At 43.4% G+C, this 17012-nt stretch overlaps 1 protein-coding gene across 3 annotated transcripts in view; it reads right to left on the bottom strand.

Annotated features, from left to right (window-relative positions):
- The window catches only part of sec16a (SEC16 homolog A, endoplasmic reticulum export factor), a 76491-nt gene that overhangs the window by 32607 nt on the left and 26872 nt on the right, over positions 1-17012 (bottom strand). For all 3 annotated transcript variants that reach the window (XM_084159739.1, XM_084159741.1, XM_084159740.1), the window contains exons 11-14: positions 8080-8322; positions 7682-7779; positions 2434-2515; positions 1582-1699 (exon numbers count right to left, since the gene is read on the bottom strand). In XM_084159739.1, coding sequence (XP_084015865.1) covers positions 1582-1699; positions 2434-2515; positions 7682-7779; positions 8080-8322 — 541 coding nt within the window. The remainder of the gene's footprint in view (positions 1-1581; positions 1700-2433; positions 2516-7681; positions 7780-8079; positions 8323-17012) is intronic.

Raw genomic sequence — 17012 nt, 5'->3', positions numbered from 1 at the left:
TAATCCTCGGCAAGTAAACAATTGCCACATTGGAACTCTGAGTGATCCGGTTTGTCCCGAAACAAAGCGTAATAGATACAGCTCCTACAGCACTGGAACCATTCATTTAGTTCTCCAGACAAAGAGGGCTCCATTGCAAAACTCATCTGGTACCAACTTCGTTAGCTTGATGGCTAGCAGCTTAGCGTCTCTGTTAAGCAGGCTTCAACCGGTCTCTTGATGGCTAGCAGCTTAGCTATGCTAGCGGCTTTTTCAAGGAGACTTTAATCTGTCAGTTAAGCGGGATTCCGGGTCAAGAGATAATGGTCCTAGTTGATAAAAGCTAACCGCAATGCGGAATCCAGGCAAAAACACATTCGGTATTTATGTTTAACAAAGATTGGTTATGTTTTAGTTAAAATAACAAACCTAGTGTTTCCAGCATACAGTGTTCAGCTGCGCACTCTGATGACGTCAGACATGTGGACACCAAGGAACTTGAAACTCTCGACCCGCTCCACTACAGCCCAGTGAATGGGGGCGTGTTCGGCCCTCCTTTTCCTGTAGTCCACGATCACCTCCTGTGTCTTGCTCACGTTGAGGGAGAGGTTGTTGTCCTTGCACCACACTGCCAGGTCTCTGACCTCCCTATAGGCTGTCTCATTGTTGTCGGTGATCAGGCCTACCACTGTTGTACCATCAGCAAACTTGATGGTGTTGGAGTCATGTTTGGCCACGCAGTCAAGGGTGAACAGGGAGTACATGAGGGGACTAAGCACGCACCCCTGAGGGGCCCCCGTGTTGAAGATTAGCGTTGCAGATGTGTTGTTGCATACACTTACCACCTGGGGGTGGCCCATCAGGAAGTCCAGGATCCAGTTGCAGAGGGAGGTGTTTAGTCCCAGGGTCCTTAGCTTAGTGATGAGCTTTGTGGGCACTATGGTGTTGAACGCTGAGCTGTAGTCAATAAACAGCATTCTCACATCTCGACCTGTGTTATAAACTTTAATTTGTAGGCTAGGTTGTAGCAACCTCATGATGGGTATAGGGCAAATTCAAGTATCATGTAGTAGCCTAAACCTATCGATGTTACATTAAGCTGGGTGAATGGAATAAGAATGATAGTCATCGAAATTATGCTGTAATAGAAATAAGGCCATGCTTATAAAATGAATAAATAATCACCCTCCCTAAGCTTAAAATGGCACTGACCACCACTGAATCGCAATACATATAGAACCGTGAGAATCGCGATACATATCGTACCGGCACCTAAGTATAGTGATCATATCATATTCTGAGGTCCCAAGCAATTCCCAGCCCTAATAACCATCATAATTCACATGATGATGCTGATCATGGTTGATGACAAACTATTATGATGATAAATCTTAAATTCATGATAGGGAACATTTAGATGGCATTGTCACTTGTCAGGGCACAAGAGTACAGCAACATACATCCTCCATACATCCTATGCATGTAACGTGATTAGGGAGCAGAGTTTCTCCTCACCACATATGACCTGACCAAGAAAACTATGGTTAGGTTACATGGTCAGGGAAAACTTCTGGCCCACAAACGTGACCTTAGATGTCTCACCCAGAGTGTCTCCCATGGTGGTGATGGTGCGTGTGTCCAGGTCCAAAGTGTGGGTCAGGTTGGACAGCACCATGGCCAGATGGGGGCGCCAGTCGCCCCACTTCTCATCCCCACAGCACTGCAGAGACACTCTTATGTAACTTTTACAGTATACTGCTGACCCCAACGGAACTCTTTTGATCCGTCCTTCAATCAGTGCAGTTCAGTATTGAACAGCCAACTTTAATTTCGCATTGCTGAAAGATCACTTTTTTATTACATTAAGTGTTCATTAAGCCACAAGAACATTTTAATTTTAAACATTTAATGTTAAAGGTCCAATGCAGCCGTTTTTATCTCAATATCATATAATTCCTGGGTAACAATTAAGTACCTTACTATGATTGTTTCGGTTAAAATGGTCAAAAAGAAACAAAAATTAGGTTAGCAAAGAGTCATTTCTCATGCAACAATGTTGCTAGGACTGTCTGAGTGGGGAGGGGAAAACTGAAAACAAATTTATTGGCAGAGAGGTTTGGAATTCTTTATTATTGGTCTATTAACTAATTTACCACCTGGTAATGTCACCAGGCAAGCCAAAACTCCATCGCACCAAAACAGAATTAACTTTCAGGCGATCTTTTCAAAAAGCTATTACACTAAAAGGGCATTGTCATAATTTTCCCAATTTCACAGTATTATTCCAACCTTTTAGTGTGGAAATATATATTAAACACAAATCTTGTTGTTGACTGCACTGGGCCTTTAAAATGTTAATTCCTGTTTAAATGAATAACTAATTTAATAAATTAAATAAAACAATTAAATACTTTTGTTATCAAATTCGAAAAGGTACCACAGGGTCATACTCACAGTAGCTGAGGCGGGCATCCTCCCAGACATCAGTTGGTACACTGTCTGCAGAGGGTCGTTGATGGGCAGACTGTTCGCAAACCTGACCACCCCAAGAAAAAAGGATCACAAGTTTAATCTTCTGTCAATACATTCATCTTTTTTATTCTTATTGCCGCGGCAGTGGATAAAACGTGTTTTGCTATTTTGTGTGTTTTTTCTAAATTGATCTTAACTTTTTTGTACATACAATGCCTTCAGAAAGCATTCCTACCCCTTCACTTATTCCACATTTTGTTGTGTTACAGCCTGAATTCCAAATGGATTGAATAGATTTTATTTAGATCTACACACAATACCCCATAATGACAAAGTGAAAACATATTTAGAAATTGTAGCACATTTACTGACAATGAAATATAGAAATACACTACATGACCAAAAGTATATGGACACCTGCTCATCCAACATCTCATTCTAAAATCATGGGCATTAATATGGAGTTGGTCCCCCCCTTTGCTGCTATAACAGCCCCCAACTCTTCTGGGAAGGCTTTTCACTAGATGTTGGAACATTGCTGTGGAAACCTGCTTCTATTCAGCCACAAGAGCATTAGAGAGGTCGGGCACTGATGTTGGGCGATTAGGCCTGGCTCACAGTTGCCGTTCCAATTCATCCTAAAGGTGTTTGATGGGGTGGAGGTCAGGGATCTGTGCAGGCCAGTTATGTTCTTCCACACCGATCCCGACAAACCATTTCTGTATGGACCTCACTTTGTCCACGGGGGCATTGTCATGCTGAAACAGGAAAGGGCCTTCCCCAAACTGTTGCCACAAAGTTGGATGCACAGAATCGTATAGAATGTCATTGTATGCTGCAGCGTTAAGATTTCCCTTCACTGGAACTAAGGGGCCTAGCCCGAACCATGAAAAACAGCCCCAGACCATAATTACTCCTCCACCAAACTTTACAGTTAGCACTATGCATTCGGGCAGGTAGCGTTCTCTAGGCTTCCGCCAAACTCATATTCGGACTGCCAGACGGTGAAGCGTGATTCATCACTCCCGAGAACGCGTTTCCACTGCTCCTGAGTCCAATGGCGGGGAGCTTTACACCACTCCAGCCGACGCTTGGCATTGCGCATGGTGATCTTAGGCTTGTGTGCGGCTGCTTGGCTATGGAAACCAATTTCATGAAGCTCCCGACGAACAGTTCTTGTGCTGACGTTGCTTCCAGAGGCAGTTTGGAACTCGGTAGTGAGTGTTGCAACTGAGGACAGACGATATTTACGCGCTTTGCAGTTTAGCACTCGGCGGTCCCGTTCTGTGAGCTTGTGTGGCCTACCATTTCACGGCTGAGCTGTTGTTGCTCCTAGACGTTTCCACTTCACAATAACAGCACTTACAGTTGACCGGGGCAGCTCTAGTAAGGCAGAAATTTGACAAACTGACTTGTTGGAAAGGTGGCATCCTATGACGGTGCCACGTTGAAAGTCACTGAGCTCTCCAGTAAGGCCATTCTACTGCCAATGTTTGTCTATGGAAATTGCATGGCTGTGTGTTCGATTTTTTTTACACCTGTCAGCAACGGTGTGGCTGAAATAGACGAATCCACTAATTTGAAGAGGTGTCCACATACCTTTGTATATAATGTATCTCATTTACATAATTATTCACACCCCTGAATCAATACTTTATAGAAGCACCTTTGGCTGCGATTACAGCTGTGAGTCTTTCTGGGTAAGTCTCTAAGAGCTTTCCACATCTGGATTTAGCAACATTTGCCCATTATTCTTTTCAGAATTCTTCAAGTTCTGTCAAATTGGTTGTTGGATCATTGCTAGACAACCATTTTCAGGTCTTGCCATAGATTTTGAAGTAGATTAAAGTCAAAACTTAAAAAAGCAACTCCAGTGTAGATTTGGCCTACTGTTATTGTCCTGCTGAACGGTGAATTCATCTTCCAGCGTCTGGTGGAAAGCAGACAACCAGGATTTTGCCTGTGCTAAGTTCCATTCCGTTTCTTTTTTATCCTGAAATACTCCCCAGTCCTAAATTATTACAAGTACACCCATAACATGATGCAGCCACCACTATGCTTGAAAATATGGACAGTGATACTCAGTAATGTATTGTATTGTATTTGCCCCAAACATGACACTTTGTATTTAGGACAAACAGGATGCATGTTTTGGAATATTTGTATTCTGTACAGGCTTCCTTTTCACTCTGTCAATTAGGTTAGTATTGTGGAGTATCTACAATGTTGTTGATCCATCCTCAGTTCTCTCCTATCACAGCCATTAAACTCTGTAACAGTTTTAAAGTCACCATTGGTGTCATGGTGAAATCCCTGAGCGGTTTCCTTCCTCTCCGGCAACTGAGTCAGGAAGGATGCCTGTATCTTTGTAGTGACTATGTGTATTGATACACCATCCAAAGTGTAATTAATAACTTCACCATGCTTAAAGGGATATTCAATGTCTGCTTATATTTTTTTTTTACCCATCTACCAATAGGTGCCCTTCTTTGCGAGGCATTAGAAAACGTGGTCTTGGTGGTTGAACCTGTGTTTGAAATTCACTGCTCAACCTTACAGATAATTGTATTTGCGGGGTACAGAGATGAGGTAGTCATTCAAAAATAATGTTAAACACGACTATTGCGCAGAGTGAGTCCATGTAACTTATTATGTGACTTGTTAAACAAATGTTTACACCTGAACTTATTTAGGCTTGATTCAAGACATTTCAGCTTTTAATTTTGTATTAATCAGATTTTTTTTTAAACAACATAATTCCACTTTGACATTATGGGGTATTGTGTGTAGGCCAGTGACAAAATCTCAATGTAATCTATTTTAGGGGGGTGAATACTTTCTGAAGGCACTAATGTTTCCGCCATAATTTCCTATGATGGAAAAGAGCTTCTGGATTTCAGAACAGCGATCACTAGCCTCGATTTGGATGAAGATTTCTACTTCAACGAGTCGCCAGCACTGGACGTTATGCTTACCCTGGACAAGGAAAATGGGGGCGTGTTGAGCCATGACCAACCTTTCAAAGCATTTCATGGCTACAGGGCGATAGTCATTTAGACAGGTTACCTTGGCGTTCTTCGGCACAGGGGCTATGGTGGTCTGCTTGAAACATGTAGTCATTACAGACTGGGTCAGGGAGAGGTTTAAAGTGGCAGGCAAGACACTTGCCAGCTTGTCAGCGCATGCTCTGAGTAAGCATCCTGGTAATCCGTCTGGCCCTGCGGCCTTGTGAATGTTAACCTGTTTAAAAGGTCTTACTCACATTGGCTACGGAGAGCGTGATCACACAGCCGTCCGGAACAGCTGGTGCTCTCACGCATGGTTCAGTGTTGCTTGCCTCGAAGCGAGCATGGAAGGCATTTAGCTCATCTGGTAGGCTCACGTCACTGGGCAGCTCGCGGCTGGGATGCCCTTTGTAATCCGTGATAGTTTGCAAGCCGTGCCACATCCGACGAGTGTCAGAGTCGATGTAGTAGGATTGGACCTTAGTCCTGTACTGACCCTTTGCCTGTTTGATGGTTCGTCGGAGGGTATAGCAGGATTTCTTATAAGATTCCAGATTAGTGTCCCGCTCATTGAAAGAAGCAGCTTTAGCCAAATAGTTAACCAAATAGCTACCCTGACTATCTGCAGTAACTTCTTTGCACTCACTTTTGGCTCATCACATACACTGCTGCTACTGCTTATTATCTATCCTGTTGCCTAGTCACTTTACCCCTACCTATATTTACATTTACATTTTTTGTCATTTAGCAGACGCTCTTATCCAGAGCGACTTACAGGTAGTGAGTGCATACATTATTATTATTGTTTATTTTTTTCATACTGCCCCCCAGTGGGAATCGAACCCACAACCCTGGCGTTGCAAACGCCATGCTCTACCAACTGAGCTACATCCCTGCCGGCCATTCCCTCCCATACCATGGACGACGCTGGGCCAATTGTGCGCCACCCCATGGGTCTCCCAGTCGCGGCCGGCTACGACAGAGCCTGGATATGAACCAGGATCTCTAGTGACACAGCTAGCACTGCGATGCAGTGCCTTAGACCACTGCGCCATGTATGTACATATCTACCTCAATTACTTCATACCCGTCCACTTCGACTCGGTACTGGTACCCCGTGTATACACTGCATTTGGAAAGTATTCAGACCCCATTAATTTTTCCACATTTTGTTACATTACAGCCTTATTCTAAAATTGATTTGTATTTTGAAACCTTGAGTGGTGTACTACGAATCTGGATAGAGGAGTTAGCGAGCTAACTTTGGTCAACTCGGAGTTGAACTCGGGATAACCGAGTGGCGCACCTTTTTTTTCCTATGGTAACGAATCCTTCAGAACTAACCTGCTCTGGGGAAGGCTAACTCAGGGCTAACTCCACTTATCTTGAATGAAGTGTTTGAGCCTCGAGTAGAGGACCAATTAGATTCCCTCCATCTCGCAAAGAGTGTGTCATCCCTTCATTCTCCTGACCATAATTGAGGAAGACACCTAATTAAATATTTAAAATGTTCTTGTGTTAAAAATGGTTGTATCCAAATACAAATCACACTACACATTTATGACAGGGTGAATTTGAAACTTCAAGCACAGTGAAACTTTCATATAATTTAATTTAAAAAAAATCTCGATAGAGGGGATAAAGGTGATTGTGCATTTCACACCAAAGATGGCGTTAATGATACGAGTAAAAAAAGAAAGACGGTCTTCTAATAGCCAATTTCCCACCATAGCCTGCTGAATATCTTTTCTTTCATTTTCATTTCTGAAATAATTCAAATGTGGCACTGACTCACTCATGGATTGATGGTTTGGCATTTTCTCAATGAAGAGTTCGGCATTTGACTAGCTGGGGTGACCACTTGCAACATGTACGCGCAGTTACAAGCATGGCCCGAGTTCTACTCAAGCTAGCGGTAGCTGTAGGATCACAATTCACCTTCGTAACATGGATGAAGCCTGAGCTTGTGAAGCTAACTGAAGCTGGCTAGCTTTAGAAAACCCTGAGTAGATCTAGCTAGATTCGTAGTATACCCCTCTGGTCCCAGATCTGTTGCTGTATACCTCAGGTCCCAGATCTGTTGCTGTATAGCCAACTCCTATGATTGTTATCATGCTATGTTTGGCAGATCTGGGACCAGGCTAGCAGCATAGATCAGTGTTCAGAATCGTCTTTTTTTGCTGAAGCCCCTGACTAAAGCCGTTGCATGCTTTCTCTTCACCCACCTGGTCATGACGCGAGCGTGTGTCCGGCTGTCCATCTTACTGGCCAACAACAGGGCGTGGCCCCACAGAGCTCCCTTCATGGCTGCCTCCAGGGCATCCTACACACGCACAGGTAGTAAAAAGGATCTAACTCGTATAGCTATAGTACACATAATCACAACACAGTCAAAATACTTTCTAAATATACCCTAAATGGGTTAACTAAGTTCCCATACAATCACGTTGTTCTGCAATTTTATCCTGCTTTGCACTGCATTTTGGAAGTAATTAAAGTTCTCATTCGATTCTGCAACAATCTCGCGATGCATGTTTTTCACATTGTCTCCTAAAAATATGCATTTCCTCCTACTCTCCCCCTTAACATAAACCAGTAAATTCAAGGTAGATGGCATTCAAACCTTCTTGCGACCAAATAGCAGCAGTTCCCTGAAGCGCTCCGTTTCCTTGCCGACGTTCTCGGGGACAATCATGAAGGTGTCTGATAGGAGGGACAGTGGTCCCGTCCCAGGCTCCTCCTCGGCCCGCGCCAGTGGCTCGTTGTTGAAGTCAATCAGGTTGGCCTCATTAGGCGACTTGCCCGGCAACCACACTGAGCGATGCTCCTTCAGCAACAGATCAGCTATGTCTGTCCCAACCACGGTCTGAGAGAAAGGGAGAGAGAGGGAAGATCGAGGAAGAGGGAGAAAGAGGTTTGTTTAGATATAGGTCTACACCACAGTCATTACCAAAATTATTGGCACCCTTTATTAAGATGAGCAAAAAATACTATAAAAATAATAAAAACATATTTTACACTAATACAATTGCTCAAAGAAAATAATTTGTTTGCCAAAAATCTGGTTGCCTCTGCCAGGTGGCTGAAACTTGGCCGCAAGTTGATCTTCCAGCAAGACAATTACCCCATGCTAGGGCTGGGCTATATGACCTAAAAATCATCTTGATTCTTTCAAACTTATGGGTGGGTCACAATATATATCTCAATTTTGTTCTACTTTCTAAGCTTTGTTGCACAATTAATGGTCAATACACTACATTTCTAACGGTCAGGAATATTCGAATGCCACGCGCGTCAGAAACTGAGCATACATTTTCCACAACATGTTCATTGATACTCGCGTTTTAGTAAGGTCTGCTTTGTTCTACATTTTGAGTTGAGACAGAAAAAGGGTATCGTTAGAAAGGTTAAGTTCTCATCTATTACAGAAAAATTATGTGGAAGTGTTTCTGTGTCCATATGACGATTGTTGGACCAAACCTCAAATGCAAATGGCGAGTTTAAACTGCTTGTTGTCAGAGAGTTACGTTACAGCCTTATTCTAAAATTGATTAAATTGTTTTTGCCCCCCCTCAATCAATCAATACCTCATAATGACAAGGCAAAAACAGATTTTTAGAAATGATTACATTTACATTAGTATTCAGACCCTTTACTCAGTACTTTGTTAAAGCACCTTCGGCAGCGATTACAACCTAGACCAGGGGTGTCAAACTCATTTTAGCTCAGGGGCCACATGGAGGAAAATCTATTCCCAAGTGGGCCGGACCGGTAAAATCATGGTATATATAACTTAAAAACAACAACTTCAGATTGTTTTCTTTGTTTTAATACTATCAACATAAAACAAAGCTGGAACCTGAGGACAGTGTGTCCAAAATAGTACAAGCACAACATCACTATTAATCATAAAACACCTGAAGTTTATTTGAAAATTCTAAAGAAAAAGAACACACAAACACACAATGCCTCAGTGATTCACATAACTGTTTCACAGATCACAGAACTATATCAGGGTGTCATTTCTCAGGCAGAAATGTAGATACAAATAATGAAATCCTGTTCCCCAAACAAGTGCAAGAACCACAGAGTCAAGAATAGGTTAAATATACAAATAAAATAAAATAAATTAAAAACAATAGCACATCAACATAAAAACATAAACATAAAGCTGGAGCCTGAGGACAGTGTGTCCAAAAGCACAACATCACTATTAATCATAAAACACCTCAAGTTATTTGAAATTCTGAGGACAAACAACACACAAACACACAATGCCTCAGTGATTCACAGAAGTATATCACAGAACTATATCAGGGTGTCTCATGCAGCACTTTAAGTGGGGTTGCATAGTTTATTTGACTCCTGATACCTGGCATCTTTTAGCTTTCACCAGCGCATCAATATCAGGCGTCACATCCTGAGTGGCAGCCAACTTCAGGATGTGATTCAAGTGCTTGTGCGTGAGCCTTGAGCGCAGCTTTGTTTTATTTATGCTCATTACAGAGAACTTGCTCACAAAGATATGTGTTTCCAAACATACACAACAGTTTTGCAGCGAGGGCTGTCAAGTTGGGGTAACCTGGCAAGAGATTCTGATAAAATGTGTCCAAGCCAGCTGCGGCAAATTTGCCCTTCAAATCCGAGTCACACTGCAAGTCTATTATTTCAAGTTGGATGCTGACGGGCAGATGAGAGGGATTCACGGTGAATGGCAAACAAAAAACGTTTAAGTCTTTCTCCAGTTCACCAAAAATCTGAAAGCGTTGCTCAAACTCCCTTAACAGTCCCGTTATTTTATCTTTGAACCGCTTCATGTCTGCCACATGTTGGGTCGCGCACACATTTTTCAGACAGGGGAAGTGAGCTGCATCACCACCGGCGAGTTGCGTCTCCCACAATGACAGCGTCAACTTGAAAGAACGTATGCTGTCATAATACTGCGTGGCAACTTTGCGCCCTTGCAGCTGTTTGTTCAAGTTATTCAGGTGCTCTGTAACATCCACCATAAATGCAAGGTCCTGCATCCATTCTGCGGAATTAAATTCTAACACTGGTTTGCCCTTTTCTTCCATGAACTGTTCAATTTCTTCTCGTAAATCAAAGAAACGCCTCAGCACAGCACCTCGGCTTAACCATCTTACCTCAGTGTGGTATGGCAGGCCATAGATGTGGTCTTTCTCTCTGAGAAGGCTGTCAAACTGACAGTGATTCAGGCTTCTGGATCGGATGAAATTAACAGTTTGGATGACCACCTTCATGACGTTATCCATCTTTAATGACTTGCAACACAAAGCCTCCTGGTGCAAAATACAGTGAAATGTCCAAAAATCACGTCCTCCATTTGCAGATTGCACTTTCTCTCTGAACTTTGTCACAACGCCTGCTTTTTTCCCGATAATTGAGGGCGCACAATCTGTAGCCAGGCTGACAGCGCGGGACCAGTCCACTCCGACCCTGTCCAGCGCGCCGACGAGTGCAGTGAAAATATCAGCTGCTGTCGTTGTATCTGTCATCGGCACCAACTCCACGAACTCCTCTGTGACGGTCAATGTGTCATCAACTCCGCGGATGAAAATGGCTAGTTGTGCAACATCTGTAATGTCCGTGCTTTCATCAATTGCAACCGAAAACGCAATAAATGACTTTACTTTTTGCTTCAACTGGCTGTCCAAATCCACTGAAAGATCGGAAATCCTGTCTGCAACTGTGTTTCTTGTCAGGCTGATATTTGCAAAAGCCTGGTGCTTTTCAGGGCACACAATCTCTGCTGCCTTCATCATGCATGTTTTTACAAATTCAACCTCACTAAATGGTTTTGAAGCCACTGCGATTTCATTAGCAATGAGGTAGCTAGCTTTCACTGCAGCGTCACTGATGTCTCGGCTGTGAGTAAACACAGACTGCTGTTTCTTCAGACCCACCAACAGTTCATTCACCTTCTCTCTTCTCCGCTGTCCTTGAAAGTTGTCATATTTGTCGGCATGAAGACTCACATAGTGGCGACAAAGGTTATATTCTTTCAGCACTGCAACATGCTGTGAACACACCAAACATACAGCTTTCCCATTCAATTCCGTGAATAAATAGAAGGATGACAATTTTTCTTGGAACACTCTGCACTCTGCGTCCACTTTTCTCTTTTTTGTCAGAGACATATTGGGGCAATGAGGGTGCCAAAGCACATAATGTTAAAAGTAGAAGCCGTAATAAATATTGCGGGCATAAAAAAGTAGCTCATCTGGACTGGCTGCACTTGCTTGACCTATTTGCTCTGCCCCGGTATAAACAGTTTGCTTGCTTAACACAATTGCTATTGCGACATCCAGTGGACACAATTGGAACAGCAGTTTCTTTTATTGAAAAATTGCAGCTCATTTTTATACTTTACAAAATCATCTCGCGGGCCGGATTAAACCCGTTTGCGGGCCTGATCCGGCCCGCGGGCCGGACGTTTGACACCCCTGGCCTAGACTCTTCTTGGGTATGACACATGCTTGGCACACCTGTATTTGGGGAGTTTCTCCCATTCTTCTCTGCAGATCCTCTCAAGCTCTGTCAGGTTGGATGGGGAGCTTCGCTGCACAGCTATTTTCAGGTCTCTCCAGAGATGTTCGATCGGGTTCTGGCTGGGCCACTCAAGGACATTCAGAGACTTGTCCCGAAGCCACTTCTGCATTGTCTTGGCTGTGCGCTTAGGGTCGCTGTCCTGTTGGAAGGTGTCCTGAGGTCCTGAGCGCACTGGAGCAGGTTTTCATCAAGATCTCTCTGTACTTTGCTCTGTTTATCGTTCCCTTGATCCTGGCTAGTCTCCCAGTCCCTGCCGCTGAAAAACATCCCCACAGCATGATGCTGCCACCACCATTCTTCACCGTAGGGATGGTGCCTGGTTTCCTCCAAACGTGACGCTTGGCATTCAGGCCAAAAAGTTCAATCTTGGATTCATCAGACCAGAGAATCTTGTTTATCATGGTCATATAGTCCTTTAGGTGCCTTTTGGCAAACTCCAAGTGGGCTGTCATGTTCCTTTTACTGAGTGGCTTCCGTCTGGTCACTCTACCATAAAGGCCTTGATTGGTGGAGGGCTGCAGAGATGGTTGTCCTTCTGGAAGGTTCTCCCATCTCCACAGAGCAACTCTGGAGCTCTGTCACCCATGTGACCATCGGGCTCTTGGTCACCTCCCTGACCAAGGCCCTTCTCCCCGATTGCGCAGTTTGGCCAGGCGGACAATTCTAGGAAGAGTCTTGGTGGTTCCAAACTTCTTCCATTTAAGAATGATGGAGGCCACTGTGTTGTTGGGGACCTTCAATGCTGCAGACATTTTTTCATACCCTTCCCCAGATCTGTGCCGACACAATCCTGTCTCTGAGCTCTATGGAGAATTCCTTCGACCTCATGTCTTGGTTTTTGCTCTGACATGCACTGTCAACTGTGGGAGCTTATATAGATAGACATGTGTGCCTTTCCAAATCATGTCCAACCAATAGAATTTACCACAGGTTGACTCCAATCAAGTTGTAGAAACATCGCAAGGATGATCAATGGAAACAGAATGCACCCGAGCTCAATTTAGAGTCTCATAGAAAAGGTTCAGAATACTTACGTAAATAAGGTATCTGTTTTTTATTTGTAATACATTTGCAAAAACTTCTAAAAAACTGTTTTCGCTTTGTCATTATGGGGTATTGTGTGTAGATCAGGTGTGCCCAACCTTCTTTGATGTGAGATCTACTTTTTCATTTGCCAGCCTGATGAGATCTACCAGTCTCTAAATCTAAACCAACCAACAAAATGTATGAAACGCAACACACCACTGAGTATGGACCTGCCACTATGATACCTATTTGATACCCAAATATAATGTGGACCATTAACATGTTTTCCACAAATAAGTGCAACTAATTTCATTTCCTACCTTAGTGTGACTTTTGGCATTGGGTGGAGGCAAGTCGTTTTTCATAGTCAGCTTGTTGCAAGTCTCATACAGGCCACAAGGTGGTCATCAGTCATAGTACAGTCGTGGTCAAAAGTTTTGAGAATGACACAAGTATTGGTCTTCACAAAGTTCGCTGCTTCAGTGTTATGAGATATTTTTGTCAGATGTTACTATGGTATACTGAAGTATAATTACAAGCATTCCATAAGTGTCAAAGGCTTTTATTGACAATTACATTAAGTTTATGCAAAGAGTCAATATTTGCAGTGTTGACCCTTCTTTTTCAAGACCTCTGCAATCCGCCCTGGCATGCTGTCAATTAACTTCTGGGCCACATCCTGACTGATGGCAGCCCATCTTGCATAATCAATGCTTAGAGTTTGTCAGAATTTGTGGGTTTTTGTTTGTCCACCCGCCTCTTGAGGATCGACCACAAGTTCTCAAATGGGATTAAGGTCTGGGGAGTTTCCTGGCCATGGACCCAAAATTTCGATGTTTTGTTCCCCGAGCCACTTAGTTATCACTTTTGCCTTATGGCAAGGTGCTCCATCATGCTGGAAAAGGCATTGGTCATCACCAAACTGTTCTTGGATGGTTGGGAGAAGTTGCTCTCGGAGGATGTGTTGGTACCATTCTTTATTCATGGCCGTGTTCTTAGGCAAAATTGTGAGTGAGCCCACTCCCTTGGCTGAGAAGCAACCCCACACATGAATGGTCTCAGGATGCTTTACTGTTGGCATGACACAGGACTGATGGTAGCGCTGATGGTAGCCCCAGTCCTCAGCAGTCCAATCCCTGTACCTTTTGCAGAATATCAGTCTGTCCGTGATGTTTTTCCTGGAGAGAAGTGGCTTCTTTGCTGCCCTTTTTGACACCAGGCCATCCTCCAAAAGTCTTCGCCTCACTGTGCGTGCAGATGCTCTCAAACCTGCCTGCTGCCATTCCTGAGCAAGCTCTGCACTGGTGGTGCCCCAATCCCGCAGCTGAATCAATTTTAGGAGACGGTCCTAGCGCTTGCTGGACTTTCTTGGGCACCCTGACGCCTTCTTCACAACAATTGAACCTCTCTCCTTGAAGTTCTTGATGATCCGATAAATGGTTGATTTAGGTCCAATCTTACTAGCAGCAATATCCTTGCCTGTGAAGCCCTTTTTGTGCAAAGCAATGATGACGGCACGTGTTTCCTTGCAGGTAACCATGGTTAACAGAGGAAGAACAATGATTTCAAGCACCACCCTCCTTTTAAATCGTCCAGTCTGTTATTCTAACTCAATCACCATGATGGAGTGATCTCCAGCCTTGTCCTCGTCAACACTCACCTGTGTTAACGAGAGAATCACTGACATGATGGCAGCTGGTCCTTTTGTGGCAGGGCTGAAATGCAGTGGAAATGTTTTTGGGGGATTAAGTTCATTTTCATGGCAAAGAGGGACTTTGCAAATAATTGCAATTCATCTTATCACTCTTCATCACATTCTGGAGTATATGCAAATTGCCATCATCAAAACTGAGGCAGCAGACTTTGTGAAAATTAGTATTTGTGTCATTCTCAAAACTTTTGACCACGACTGTAGATCTGTACTTGGACTTTATTATCTTCATGTGAGAAAATGTAGACTCACAAAGGTAGGTTGATCCAAAAAGGGCTGATAAGTTGAGAGCACATCTTCTTATGTTGGGATACTTCTCCTCTAGCAGTAGCTCCCAGAACTATTCCTTCATCTCAGTGGTTGCCCTGGATTTCAGCTGAATGTCATTTTGAAGTGTGAGAATTTCAGTTTCTGCTATAGTTGTGTCCAACTGAGAAAGTGATCCCATTTTGGAGGCAATGACTTCCACATTTATGTCTGTGCCAAACGGAAAGCACGTAAGTGGCAATAGGCTCAAGTGATGCAAAGTCAGTGAAACGACTGTCAAACTCAGATAAGATGCTCTGGACTTGCTCCACGTAACGTGCACTGTCAAGTTGTGCTGTATCCTTGCCCTGACGTTCAAGTTCTGAACGCATGTGTTGAAAGAAGTGCAGGTCCTTACATTGCAGCTTTCTTGTGAGCAGTTGTAGTTTGCATTTAAAAGTGTTCACAGAGCTGATCATGTCGATTACGGTTGCCTTTTCTTTGCAGCTCTACATTCAATTCATTAAGAATGTAAGTTAGGTCAGTGAGAAAAGCTACATCCAGGAGCCACTGTGTCCTCTAGCTGAGCATATTCTGCATGTTTGGAGACCTTGAAAAACTCCTTGATTTCAGGCAACAACTAACTGAATCTCCCTAAAAATGTACCTCGGCTCAGCCACCGCACATCCGTGTGCAGCAGCAGGTCTGTGTGCTCCGCTTCAGTCTCTTCTAAGTGAGCGCAAAATAGCTTCCGCTGTAGGCTTCTTGCTCGAATAGAACACACAATCTTCATCGCAACATCCATCACCTCTTTCATGTTTAACATCTTCCCGCACAAAGCTTGCTGATGAATTACGCAGTGATAACTAAGAAAGTCCGGGAAAGAATAATCTCGTTTGTACAATGCAACAAACCCACTAATGCGGCCTACCATAGCAGGCGCCGCATCGGTAGTAATGGAGACAAGCTTACAAAAGGGAAGTTGGAATTTGCTAGCAAACTCCATAAAAAGCATACAAAATATCTTGTATGTCCTTTCAGTGGCAAAATGGCGAGTAGTTCCTCCTTTGTACTCATGTTGTCAAATACCATTCTGATGAAAATGCATAACTGTGCCACATCTACCATTTCTGTGGACTCTTCAAACTGGAGGGAATAATACTCGCAGTTGTCGATATCCTTCTTCAGTTGATCCTCGAGGTTCTCCGCTAATCCCTCACATCTTCTTGTCACCGTATTTCTGGACAACTGAATGTTATTCTTAAAATCCACAAACAGCGAGTCTGCAGCCTCAATAAATGCTTCTTTGATAATCTCTGTAGCTCAGCTGGTAGAGCACGGCGCTTGTAACGCCAAGGTAGTGGGTTTGATCCCCTGGACCACCCATACACAAAAAATGTATGCACGCATGACTGTAAGTCGCTTTGGATAAAAGCGTCTGCTAAATGGCTTTTCTTTTTTTTCTTTTTAACAACTTTTTATGCTTAGCAAGAACGTGACTCACACGATAAGATGCTATGGTTGCCGCCTTCCCTTTGGTCACAGGCCTTATGAAAATGGACTGCTGCACTGCCAGTTGATTGTTTAGTTCTTGTACCTTTCTTCTTCGTAATTCAGTCTTTGCTGGAAAATCTCTTTCTTGGGTTTTGTGTGTGGTTTTAAAATGTCGTTCTATGTTACCTTTCTTTGGAATAGCGATGCTATTATGGCAGATGAGGCACACACATTTTGAGTTTGACATGACGAAAAAATTATCCTCCTCCCATTCCTTGTGGAAATGATACGTTTTCTGTTTTTTGTATCCTTCCCTTCACTCATTATTGCTGCTGTCCACCACACAATTTAAGAACTAATCTGGCTACAAAGTTAGCTAGCTAGCTACCTGCCTGGCATCACCGTGACCTCGACTTGGAGTTGGCGGGCGGCATCTAACCGCACTAAGTAGGCATACGTCAATAAGTGGGCAGGGACTGGTCATATTTTATGTAAATCACGTGACTTTT

This window comes from Coregonus lavaretus (assembly GCF_964263955.1).
Source record: "Coregonus lavaretus genome assembly, chromosome: 4".
NCBI classification, from domain to species: domain Eukaryota; kingdom Metazoa; phylum Chordata; class Actinopteri; order Salmoniformes; family Salmonidae; genus Coregonus; species Coregonus lavaretus.
This window is presented reverse-complemented; position numbering and strand designations above follow the sequence as displayed.